Here is a 12,581-nt window from a genome sequence, read left to right as displayed (position 1 = left end):
AGCACTCTCTCCTACATCATGCTACCCCTAGTTGGAGAGACTGAGCAGAGTGATGGTAAAGGAGAGTCACTGACTAGGCTGTGGGGCCTTAAGTACGTCCCCCAGTAGAAGAGAACCTCTGAAGACAGTGGGAGACTTAGGTAGCCCGGAAGGCTTTTGGAAGAGGTAAGGCTTTGCCTGGGCTTTGAAAAACAGACTTATGTAAGGGAGATGAGTGAGGGGCACACAGTTCCACAGATGCAGGCAGAGGTGGGTGGTTTCACCTATGTTTACCTCCAAGCTCTGTTACACAAACACATACATGTAACAAACACATGGGCATACATGTAACAAACACAATTGCATAGTCATACCAATATACAAAAGTACAGTCTTGGGCTGGGGAGATAGCTCAGCTGGTAGAGTGCTTGCCTTGCAAGCACAAGGCCCTGAGTTTGATCCCCAGTACTTAAAAAAAAAAAAAAAAAAAAAAAAAAAAAAAATACAGTCTTGTATACAAACATATTTACACATACACACACATAGGCAGGCCGTTACTCAAATACAAAGTCAGTCATTTGCAACCACCATAAGAGAGAGAGTCACATATGCAAGACCTGAACAAACAGAGTCTGTTACATAGATATAGTCATAGATGATTAGACAGAGATGTACCCTCATGTTCAGGGTCACAGATATATAACCACACAGTCACATTCAAGCACACAATTACACAAAAATGTTGTTATTACTCTCCTCCAGGGTGGCACAGAGACATAGATGAGGTGAGAGGTGACGGCCTGGAGCACTGGGAATTGGAGTAAGTCTGGGTTGGAATTCTGGCTCTGTAGCTTAATGATCTCAAGGAGCCTCAATTTCCTCATCAGTAAAATGGATATGATAAAAATACCCACCCTACAGAAGTGGTTTTCGGATGAAATAGAAGTAGTGCATAAAAGTGGGTAACAGTGCCTGGCACACAGTAAACATTAAAAGGATGCGGCTATTATTTTGAATACAACCACAGAGACACAGTTGAATGCATTTGTACACACACACATGTGACACTCACGGAGTGGTAGGCCTTAGTAGCAGCAGGGCTCCGGACCCCTCCTGCTAGTTCTCCCAGCTCCACTGCAGTCCTTAAAGAGGCGGCCCTGGGGTTGGGAAAGCCGGCCACCCGCCTGCCCCACCTGGACCTGCCGATCCTTTCCCGGAGCGTTCAAGGCGGGGCGGATCAGCAGGTCTCCCAGGTACCGGGAGGGGCGGAGCGACGGGACGCGCGCCAGGCCCCGCCCCTCCTCCGGACCCGCCCCCGTCCTGGCCATTGGCCGCAGAGCTCGGGGGCGTGGCCGAGCTGGGGCTGGGGGCGCCCTAGTGGCAGCCCGCGCGTCTCGCTGCCTCCCTCCCGGGGCTGCGGGCCCGGCCGCCGGGCTGGCTGGGCCGCGCTCGGGTTCCGGCGCCGGCTCCCGCGCCCGCCATGGGTAATTCACACCACAAGAGGAAGGCCCCGAGCGGCCCCCGGGCCCGCAGCTTCTGGCGGTTCGGGCGGTCGGCTAAGCGGCCAGCAGGTAGGGGGTGGGGGCGGGGCAGGCGGGGAGGAGGGTCTTTGCTGCAGCGGTCGCCACCGCTGCTGCCCCCTCCTGGGGCCTGGTGGGCTTGAGTGGTGGGCCGGGAACCCCCGCGCAGACCCCACCCCTTACACGTACTCTGAGACGTGTACACATTAATACCTACCGGCGGGCACACGTACATGTTCACATTTTACATGGTCGCGCACACACACAGAACACTCACTCTGATGTACGGGCATGCAAAGACGAAAAACAATCACACACCCACCCTCGCTTCATCGCGGTAGGAGACAGAACTTGAAACTCAGGTACATATACCTATGCATACGGTTTACATGGCCACACGAACTACACCCACGCGCAGATTGAGACACACAGGCACATAAATCAGTCATGTAGGTACAGTTGCCCAGCGTCACGCAGATTCACAATTGCACAACCGATCAGACTCACTCGGGCTCACAGCTAGACCCTAGGGCACTCACACACGTTCCGCAGACCTTAGCCCCCAACAGGCTGAAAGTTTGCAGGAGGGTGGGGAGACAAAGGTGGAGGGGCGAAGCAGGAAACCAGGGGCTGGAGGCTCGGGACCGCCTCCATCTGGCGCGATCGGGAGTCGAACTGGTTCACTGACTCCCTCCCTACCCCCACCGCGCCACCGCGGCCTTTCTCCGTCCCCCAACTCCCGCAGTCCCCGAGGTCGCCGCTGCAACTCCCCCCTTTCAATGCAGCCACCGAGCTGGAACACAGCAGTCCTCGTCGGGCGTGCTGCGGGATCCTTCCGCAGGTCACATTCCAACCTCCCAGGGTGGGAGGTAGGAAGTAGGGAAGGCCTCCAACCCCAAGATGGGAGAAGGTATTCCTCGTTTCCTCCAAAGAGTGCGGCAGTTTAGGGTATTCCCGAGAATCACAAGGGGTCCTGGAGGAGGGGCCATCCAGGGTGCCTGTTTTCTCACCTTGTGAATTCAGAGATGGGGGAGGGGCAGAATGGGGGATCCAAAACCTTAGCCCCCTCAAGATATGAGTCTTCAACAGAGACAGGTCGCGTAGGGGTACCTGCTGATCTGAGGGAGTGAGAGAATCTGAGAGGCGGTAGGGTGAAGGGGCCCTTGATGTGGTGGGAGAATCCACCCACATATTCCCAGGCTGGCCCACATTCCTAGAGGTCCAGCAGCAGAGCCTGATGATCTCATCCCTCCATCAGCCCTCAACATAGGGGGCAATGGAAAGAGCCGAGGCTGGAAAGGAGGAGGTCTGTGCTTGTGGGGCTCTGGCATAGGGTCTGATGACCTTGAGCAGATTCCTTCACCTTTCTGGACCTCCCTGACTCCTATGGGGGACCTTCCTGGAATTAGGAAACCTTAGCATAGATGACTTTGTGGGTTTCTTGCAGATCTGGCTAGCCATTTCATGGCTGAAGAGACTGAGGTCTAGAGAAGAGGGTCTTGTCCAAGGTCATTTGCGTAAGGTGATTTGAGCACAAGGAATGATGACCACACTAATAGGAAAAAGGTTAATTAAGTTGAGGTAGTCTCTCTGGGGAGTCCTCAGAGGGTGGGTGTTGACAGGCTGCAGGAGTCCCCTGCCCAGGTAACCTCAAAGTCCTGGGCTGTGCCCACCTGTCTCCTTCCAGAATGCAGCCCTGAGCTGGCAGGGCTGGGGCTGGGCTTTTCATCTGCACCCTGATGGCTGTTCTGATCTGATGACTTTCTGAGAAGCAACTGTGGGCCCAGACTTGTGACCATTTGTCAAGGGGGAGAGAGAGAAAAAGAAGGTTGTGTTTAGTCTTCTACCTGCTGGCACTTGAGGAAGAAACCAGGGGTTTCCAGCCACCCTGTACACCTCCAGCCCCTGCTGCAACTCAAGGGTCAACCTGGCATTAATGTGTTCCTAAAAAATTAATGTGTTGTCAAGGCAACATAGAAGGGTGGGAGCTGAGGAATATTCTGGGCTATATTTTAAAAGTTGCTGAGTTGGGGTCAGTTTAGAAAACTGATTTCATGATCTTAATTCTGTTTTTTAAGTAACTACAGGATTGGGATCAGTTCTGAATTGTTGATTAAAGGAGAGAACATGGGGGATTCCTTGCAGCTGCTGGGTATGGTCTGGAGCAAAGCAGGGAGTTGGGACTGAGTATGGAGGTTGGAGAGAAAAGTTGCTGAGGCTTCTTCCTTGTGCCTAGGAGAAGAGTTTCCACTGTTAATGTAAACTTCAGTTCCTTTGGTTTTATTTGTGTTGAGGATTCTAAACTTTCCCCAACCTCAGCTTCTGGTACCATAAGCCCATAGGAGTGGAGCTTGTTTACTTATTCATTTGATTAGTCTGTGAGTGGAGGAGGGAGAAAGTGTTAGCTAGAGAGGGCCGAGTCTACAGCCATAGGGAGCCAGTGAAGGTGTTTGAGCAAGGGAGGAGTCTACAAAGTGGTGAGTTAGGAAGATGGCTCCAGGGTGGGGGCAGGCACAGGCAGGATTGATTGGGGGTGGGGGTGGAAACTCAGAACCTGTGACAGTAATCCAAGGGAGAGGTGATGAAGTGAGGGCTGGGCTGGGACCTGGGGGGCGGTGCGGTGTTATGGGAGCACAGAAAAGAGGAATCTGCAGAGACACTTTGGAGGATGCCGCAGAATTTTTCAGGATTTGGGATTAATCAGATGTTGGGAGTAAAGACCAGCGAGGGCTGTGAAGGCTCTGCACTCAAGACTGCTTGACTGGGGGTGGTAGCAGAGTTGTTAATGCAGAGATAAAAATAAGGCCCTGGGTAGCTTGTCGCAGTGGCGCATGCCTGTAGTCCCAGCTGTTCAGGAGCTGAGGCACGGCAAGTACAAGTTTGAGACTTGCCTGGGCAATTTAGTGAGACCCTATCTTGAAATTAAAAAAAAAATAAAAAGGGGCTGGAGGTACATGTCTGTGGAAGAGCACCCCTAGGTTCAATCCTCAATACTGACTCCCCTCCAAAAAAATAGGAGGCCCCATGCTAACTCTTTTCATTAATTCATTTGTCTTCAAACAGTCCAACAAGTGAAAAGCTATTCTCATTTTACAGATGAGGAAGTTTGAGCTCAGGGAAGTAAAGTTACTTGCCCAAGGACACACAGCTCAGAGATGACAGAACGGTGATTCAAACCCAAGCTTGTCATGTTACAAAGCGTGTGATCTAACTAGTTTAGGGATAGCTGATTTCATGTTGTGATTTCTCAGCCTATAAGTCCTTTGGGCAAAGAAAGCTTGAGACCCTGGGGCATTTGAGCCTGCAGAGCCCACAAATGTCAAACACTGTGGGAGAGGAGTAGGAGCTGACTAAAACCACTGAAGTCCCCAAGGGCTTAGGGAACAGGGTGGGAGGGGAAATCAAGCTCCAAGGAAGGGTTGACTCCTCTGCCTCCCTTGGTCCGGTACTCTGGGAGGGTAGAGAAGGGTCAGAGTGAATGAGGCAAGTCATCTGCTAGGGTTGTTTGGCTTTGGTTTTCAGGAGTCCAACCTAGCCCTCCCCTCTCCATGTCAACTGGAAACTTGGTCCTAGGCTGGTTGGGGGAATGGTGGAGGATATGAACTGGGAGCCCAAGGAGAGTCACTCCTGATACCTCTCTTCCAGTTCCTGTGCATTGTACTATAGGTTTACCCACAGGGCCTTTTTCCTATTTGAATTTATTGTTCCCATCTTACAGATGGAAAGACTGAGGAAAGGAACTGGTAAAGTTAGTCTCTTTGGAATTTTCTCCATCTTTCCCCCTGCTTCTATACCTGGAGGGCCTAGGCTTTGGTAGGTTCCACAGCTGGGGGATGGTCCTGTTCCTCGCACCCCCATGTCTCTTCCTCTTCCTTGGGGGAGACTTGTGACCCGATGTGTGATATCTGGGCTTGCTTGTTGGAGCCCTGGGCTTCCAGATAAGGGACTTTGCTCTCTTAGATCTGAGCGATCAGTGATAAACTGAACCCCCTTGCTGTCCCAGGTCTTGACCCTAAGCGGGGAACCACTGCTCTCCTTCTAGAAGCAGAGCTATACATGTAGAGGGCTCTTTGGTGCTTTTCTCTCTAACCCTCCCACACCACAGATTCTTCAGAAGAGGACAGTACCTGGCTCAGGGTCAGCCTCCAATTAAGAGGCAGTGAAAGCTGGGTGCAGGATGAATCAGGAGGATTACAAGTTCAAGACCAACCTGGGCAACTCAGCAAGACCCTGTCTCAAAATAAAAAATGGACTGGGGACACACCGCAGTGATGGAGTGCTTGTGTAGCTGTGGGTTCAATCCCCAGTCCCAGAAAGAAATTAAGAAATAAAAAATAAGCCGGATGCTGTGACCACAGCTGTAATCCCAGCTACTTGGGAGGTGGAGGCAGGAGCATTGCAAGTTGGAGGCCAGTTTGGGCGATTTAGTGAGACCCTGTCTCAAAATAAAAAGTAGGACTGGGGATGTAGTTCAGTGGTAAAGAGCCTCTGGGTTCAATCCCCAGAACCAAAAAGCAGTGAGCTCAAACCCAGGATTTCTGATTCCCAGGTCAGTGAGAGATGTCTGGCCTGGGCCTAGAATTCCTTCCTTCCCAAACAGGGTCAGGACTGCCAGTTTGGGTGAGGTCACTAAGGGAAGATAGGGAGCTGATGTTAAGTGTCCCTTATCAGACCTTTATCTTAATGGTCCTTAACTCCACTTGAGATTGGAGGAGCACTCAGGAAGTGGGCGGGAGGCAGGCCACGGGTGGCATTGGAGGAACATGGTTTTGCAGCCAGTTAGAACTGCGCTCAAATCCTGACTCTGCCATTACTAATCTTGTGACCTTGAATAAATCTCTGACCCTTTGGGAGCACCTCTGTGTGGTGAGGGCCATTTAGTGAGACCATATGTGTCTCTCAGTTGGCCTCCAGGAATGACAGTTTGTTGTCACTGTTGTGAAGTGGAAAGACTCTTTTCCTACCTCCACTCCCTGGAGAGGCAGAGGCTCACTCTGATAGAACACTTTGAACTTGCACTTGGTTATAGGACTTTCTTTAGCTTCTTCAGGTGCTCTCTGAGGTGGGTGTTAGTCCTGTTTTTCACATGAGTAGACTGAGGCCTAAAGAGGCTGATTTATTTGTGCAAGTCCTGGAGTCCACACCTCCTGATTCCCAGCCCTTCTTGTAACTTCATGGTGGCTGCCTCTCTGGCATCCATAAAATGGGAATAATCATGCCTTGAAGGAACAAAAGAAAGGGCTTTGGAAAATCAGAATTGTGCCCTGGCCGAAAGGGATTATTATGTCATTGTTGAGAGCAAATGCTGACCTGGAAACTCATTACCACATTTATTAATATTATTGTAGCTAATTCCACCCTGCACTACTGCCTGTTCCCTCAGGGCACCCTGTGGGATGAGATCCTCCCCTCCCTGCTCCAGACACTCCCTGCTCCCCAATATTTATCTTAGAACCGGCCTGGCCTGTCAGGTCTCCCCTGCTGGGCGGAGCTGGACAAGGGAAGGGAAGGGGATTCCCCTTCTGTAGAGGTGGGGTGCAGGGCTTCCCTTTCTTATGGCAGGGAGGGGACTGAGGCTGTGTCCCCCTTTACCCATTCACTTTCTTAGACTTAAGACAACTAAGGCATTTGGAGCGAGACTCCAGGTTGATTGTGGGATCCACGACTTCCTGGTTAGGTGACCTTGAGCAAGTCCGTCACTTTCTCTTGAGCCTCCTGGTACTCCTTTGTAAAAAGGAAACTTCACTTTACCTTTGGGTAGTCCATGAAAGTGTTTTGAGAATGGCTGAGTGCCTCTTCTCCCTGAGAGTTTCATATGCTCATTTGCCTTGCCTCAGTAGGAATAAAATCCACAGATGCTCTTGGTTCTGTTCAGGGTTTCTTCTAGAATGTGTGACCTGAGGAAGCCCTGGCCCCCTTTTGGCCTTCATTTGTCCACCAGTACAGTAAGGGGTTGAGAGTGATGGCCTCTGAGCATTCTGACTCTTGGCTGAAGGACTGGCCTGGGGCAGTAAAGACAGGGCCCAGTGGCTGGCAAGTTGGCCCTGAGGGTCCCAGCTCCTGAGCAAGGCACCTGGACAGCTGTGCCCTCCCCCCCTCATTCCTCTCCCCTGAGTCAGGCTGGCCTGCCTGTGGGTGCGCCGCCCCCACCCTCAACTCTGGAATGGGGCAGGTTGAGGCCTCACCCCACGGAGGATGTAGCCAAGACAGTGCGTCCGCATGCGCGGTGCATGTGACTGGAAGCGGGTGGGGCACAGGGACTCCCTTTCTGATTCCTCCCTGTTTCTAGGCTCAGGAAAGCCCCTGGGTGGTGGGTACACACACTTGTCTTCTTGTACATACAGCCACTTGGTGGGCCCTGTGTGTGTTTGTGTGGTTACTTTAGTGGATGAGGAGGGTGTGGCCTGGGTGTGCTTTGTGGGTGTGTTTCTGAGTTCCACCTTTGGAGGTGACCCCAGTGGGACATTCTAGAGGTGCTCGCTCCCATGGACTGTGTCTGAGCTGAGGAGCTTGCCTGGGTACTCCTTGGTGTGCCTGGTGTGTGGGGGTGTGGCCAGGAGTGCCTTCTCAGCACTGGGAAGCCTCCTTCCTCAGGCAGATGGAAGGTGGAGGTTGCCTGGTGAACTTCCCTCAAGGCCTTAACTCCAGGCGGCACCCCTGGACTGTACCAAAGCAGAAAGCCCTGGAAAAAGAACTCCTAAGTGTGGCCTTGGGCTAGGTCTTTCCGTTCTTTGGACATCAAGTTTGTGAGGTGCCCTCCCCCATCAGAGATTCAGGTTGCTGAGCACCTCCTCAAGCAAGCACAGGTGTGTAGACCTGTGCCTGGGGTGGCTCAGAGAGGCCGCAGGCTCTGACCAGGCTGAGGGGGGAGGGGAGGGGTGTTGCTGGGGCAACCAGATGTTATCAAGTGTGAGAGCCTTGGATCTGGCTGTGGAATTTGCAGCTGTGGCTCTGACTGACATATGTGGGCCTGGGACCTCTAAGGGCTAATGTTCCCTCAGCCCCAACTTAGCCAGAGCTCAGCTCTTTGTTTCCCTAGCTAGGGGGAAGCGGAGGATGACTGTCCTGTTCAGCAAAGGGTACAGTTTTAGAGCCAGCCCGAGTTTGGGAAGTCACTCTAGCTCTCCGAGCCTTGCAGATCCACCATCAGTTACTAGGAGCTTCAAGTACCTTCAAGTACTTAAGGACAGACACAGATGGGCACAGTGGCGCACCCTGTAATTCCAGGTACATGGGAGTCTGAGGCAGGAGGATTGCAAGTTCGAGGGTCATCCTGGACAACCTAGCGAGAACCTGTCTCAAAATAAAACTAGAAAAAGGGTAATTTGGTGCAGGGGAAGAACCCTCCTGGGTTCAGTCCCCAGTACTGGGGGGGAAAAAAAAAAAGGGAAAAGGATCTATGAGTACATAGATGGGGTTTTGCTTTCCACCAGTACCTGGCACCATGCCTGGCAGGGATTAATCACCCAGCAAGTGTCAGTCTACTGCTGTTTTCTGTTTGTGTAGGACTGATAAGTGAGTTGGGTCTGGCCTAAGAGGGGGAGTGTGGGGGAAGCAGGTAGTCAAGAAACCTCCAATTAGTAGAAATGGTGGAGTTCCTGGGCCCCTGCTTTGGTGGGGAGGTCAGGTTTGTAGCTGGCATAGTAGATAGCACGGCTCTTGGATTCACGTTATTCTGAGTGAAAATGCTGCTATCATTTATGCAAAGAAAGCCAGAGTGGGAGCTTTATAATGTTTGCCCCTGCTGGCCTCCATTTCTTCATCTGTAAAATGGGGATAAAGGTGCGTTTTTCTTGGGAGTGTTGTTTAGAGTTCAGTGATGTAATATATAATCTATCCAACTCCACAAATATTTGTTCTCCAGAGGGTGAGGGCTTAGCCATGTGCTTGAATGGTCTTAGAGCCAGTACTAGGTGGTCAGCAAATGGGGAAGGAGCTCCAGAGAGGTCTTAGATCTCTAAGGATTCTGGGAGGAGGCAGTGGGAGAGGGGTATCCTTGGTGAGTTTGGGGTAGAACACATTATGGTTCACAGAACCTCTTTCAGAGTCTCAGCTGCTCTAGAGATTCCAGGAGGATCCTTTTTGTAACAGTGTCTCTACCCAGCTGAAACCCTCATGGACTGACTTCCCAGGCTTTTGGAAATATAATCTGGAGTCTGCTGAGGCCTAGGGGCCCCACCTGCCATGGCTGCTTCCCTCCTCTGATCTCATCTCCTGCCAGTTTCTCCCTTGCTAACCGTATTCCAGCCACACTAGCCTCCTTTCTGTTTCTGGAAGTCCACCACTCCTCAAGGCTTTTACATTTGCCAATGCTTGCTTAGAAGGCTCTACCTACATATCTGCCTTGGCTGGCTCCTCATTATTCAGATCTCAGTTCCAGTACCTTTTCTTAGAAGGGTATACCACTTCCTATTACAGCTCCTCAGTTTTTTTTTTTTTTTTTTTGATACTGGGGCTTAAACCCAGGGGCACTTTACCACTGAGTTATATCCACAACACTTTTTTTTATGTTGAGTTATGGTCTCTCTAACTTGTTTAGGGCCTTGCTAAGTTGCTGAGACTACCTCAGCCTCCTGAATCATGGGATTACAGGCCTGTGCCACCACACCTGCACTCCTCCGTATTTACTATCTAAATTTATATTAGCCTCCCTCATTCATGTATTCGTCAAGTATTATTTACTGAACTCATGACGTGCCAGGCACTGATTTAGGCTCTGAAGATGTTCTGGTGAACAAGATAAAGTTCTCCTCCTTTAGCTGTAGCCCCAAGTACCAGCTTAATATTTACTAACCAAATGAATGGATATAGCAGTCTTACAAAGAGGAGTTACTGGCCGTGTTTTCTTTTTCTTTTTCTTATTTTTTTGGTACCAGGGATTGAACCCTGAGGAACTCAACCACTGAGCCACAACCCCAGCCCTTTTTAAAAAATATTTAGACAGGATCTTACTAAGTTGCTTAGGGCCTTGCTAACCTGCTGAGGCTGGCTTGTGATCCTCCTGCCTCAGCCTCCCAAGGCGCTGGGTTTACAGGTGTGAGCCACCACGTCTATCCTGACCATGTTTTCGTACATAGTCTTGACTTGTGTGTGATGGAGGTGTATTTGAACCTGGACTTGCTTCCTGGTACCTCTCCTCTCTCCACCCCTCCCATCTGCTAACTCTTACTGACTTTGCTTATGGACTCTTTCTTTGCTAATGTGTTCTTCCTGCTGGTGATCCAACTCAGAATCACTAAGACAAAGTGGGGCCAGTGGGAAGAATCCTAGGCTTAGGGAGCTGGGAGTTCTGTGTTTAAATCCTGCCTCTGCTATGTGACCTTGGAAGTTGTCTATGCTGCTCTGGGTCTCTGATGACACATTGCCAAAGTGGGAAGAAATTGTGGGGTTGAACACATATGAGGAGGGGTTGTTATCACCAGCCACTGTGATTCTGCTCTGGGCATCTCCCTGGCTTCCCAGCATGTACTGTATCCTGGGCCAGACTGTGCCCCTCCAGGGGCCTCTGCCCATAGCCTCGCCACTCCCACAGGCAGCTCTGTGTTCTTGCCTGGCTGCTCAATAAGCTGAGCTCTTTCCCTAAGGAATTATCCCATCAGCCAGGAGGGCTTGGGACTGGGCGCCATGCCAAGTCTGGTCTGGTAGCCCTTACACCTACCATCTGGCAGCTGGTCCTTCCCTTAGCTCTGACTCCTGAAGGTTTAGACTGGACTCATGGCAGTGTTAGGGATCCCCGCAGGAATTATCTTCCGTCCCCCTAGTCATACCCTTTAGCAGAGTAGAGCACCTACAGTCTTTGGGCCTCAGTTTCCTCGTGTCTCTGCATCCCTGCACAGGGGGCGGGGTCGGAGGATAGGCGGGACCAGTGGCGGAGGTGGGTGGAAGACCTGGAACAGCCCCTCCCCTTCCTCTGCCGGGAGCTGCGGCTGGCTCGCGGGCAGGCGGCAGGCAGGCGGGCTTAGGTGCTGGGCTGTGGTGCAGGCGCTATTGGGTGCACGGTCTGGTCGGGAAGGTTGGATAGGGGGCATTCCCGAGTGGTGCCCGCAGTCATGGTGGTGTTCCTTGGCCGCCGCCTCCCAGCGCTTCTTGAGCTCTTTAAAAAGAAAGGTGAGTGAGTGGGTGTGGCTGGGGGGCAGGGACGGGAAGGGATCCCCCACAGCTTCTTGCCAGACCCTTATGTAGACTCGCGGGGATTGAGGCCAGGGAAGAGCAGTGGGGTGGAGCGGGGCTGGTGAGGTGGCGCGAGTCTCCTGTCCGAGCGTGCCTTTGTCCAGCTGCTGTGTTGCTGCCTTTGTCTGGGCCTGCTGATGCTTGGGAGGATGGACCCGCATCTTCTGACCTTGAAGCCTGCGCCCTCGGGCCAGACTGCCTCCCTACAGGGTACCCATACTTCACTGGGTGCAGCCTCCATCCCAGCTCAGAGTGAGGGGACAGTCCCCTTCGGAGTCATCCCAAAGATAGGGGAGTATGGGATGTGGGGAGCAGCAGAGAAAAGTAGTGCCACTGGAAGTTGTGGACCCTTTTAGAGAGCTGGGGATTTGGAGGAAGGGACCTGTACCCACTCTTTCCTAGTAGCTGGACTTTCAGGCTTGGATTCAGACTGTAGGGGCCACAGCTTCTTGGACTTTTGGAAACCAGGGGTCCTTAGTCTGAGTGTGATCCAGGAGTTCCCTCTGGGAACTTGGATTTGGTTTTAGCTCTGACTCCCATTTGCTGGGTGACCTTAGGCAAAGCCTTTCCCCTTCGAGCCTGTTTCCCTCCCTTATAAAATGAAGGACTGAGGGAGATAGTCATATCTGCTGGGGTACCTCCTACCTCTGACCTGGGATTTGAGTGGCTTCCCTGGGGCAGGAGCCCAGGCTGTTGAAGAGTGGGCTGAGGAAGGGCCATGGCAGGTGTCTGAACTGGTGACCCTGCTCCTGAGGCATGGCCCTTTAAAGGGCTTGTTTTGTTCCTGCCCCTCTACAAGGTGCTGCCTAGGTCACATGACCCTCCACTGCTTTTTGCTTATGTTGTGGGTTTCATTTAAAGAGGGGCTAGGACTGGAAAGTGCTGACACAGCATCCCCATCCCCAGGATTAG

The 12,581-nt window shown here is 52.0% G+C and overlaps 1 protein-coding gene across 2 annotated transcripts in view; it reads left to right on the top strand.

Moving 5' to 3' along the window:
- Nucleotides 1-12,581, top strand: part of Kiaa1522 (KIAA1522 ortholog) — a 29,943-nt gene that overhangs the window by 9,382 nt on the left and 7,980 nt on the right. Inside the window, exon 1 of one of the 2 annotated variants that reach the window (XM_047544967.1) lies at nucleotides 1,351-1,550. The exons of the other annotated variant lie outside the window; for it this stretch is intronic. Within the exon in view, the coding sequence (XP_047400923.1) occupies nucleotides 1,460-1,550 (91 nt within the window). The 5' untranslated portion in view covers nucleotides 1,351-1,459. Of the gene's footprint in view, nucleotides 1-1,350; nucleotides 1,551-12,581 lie in introns of those variants that run through there. 2 annotated transcript variants of the gene reach the window in all.

Source organism: Sciurus carolinensis, chromosome 1 (genome assembly GCF_902686445.1).
Source record: "Sciurus carolinensis chromosome 1, mSciCar1.2, whole genome shotgun sequence".
NCBI lineage: Eukaryota > Metazoa > Chordata > Mammalia > Rodentia > Sciuridae > Sciurus > Sciurus carolinensis.
The sequence above is the reverse complement of the archived record's forward strand: the minus strand, read 5'-3'. Positions and strand labels throughout refer to the sequence as shown.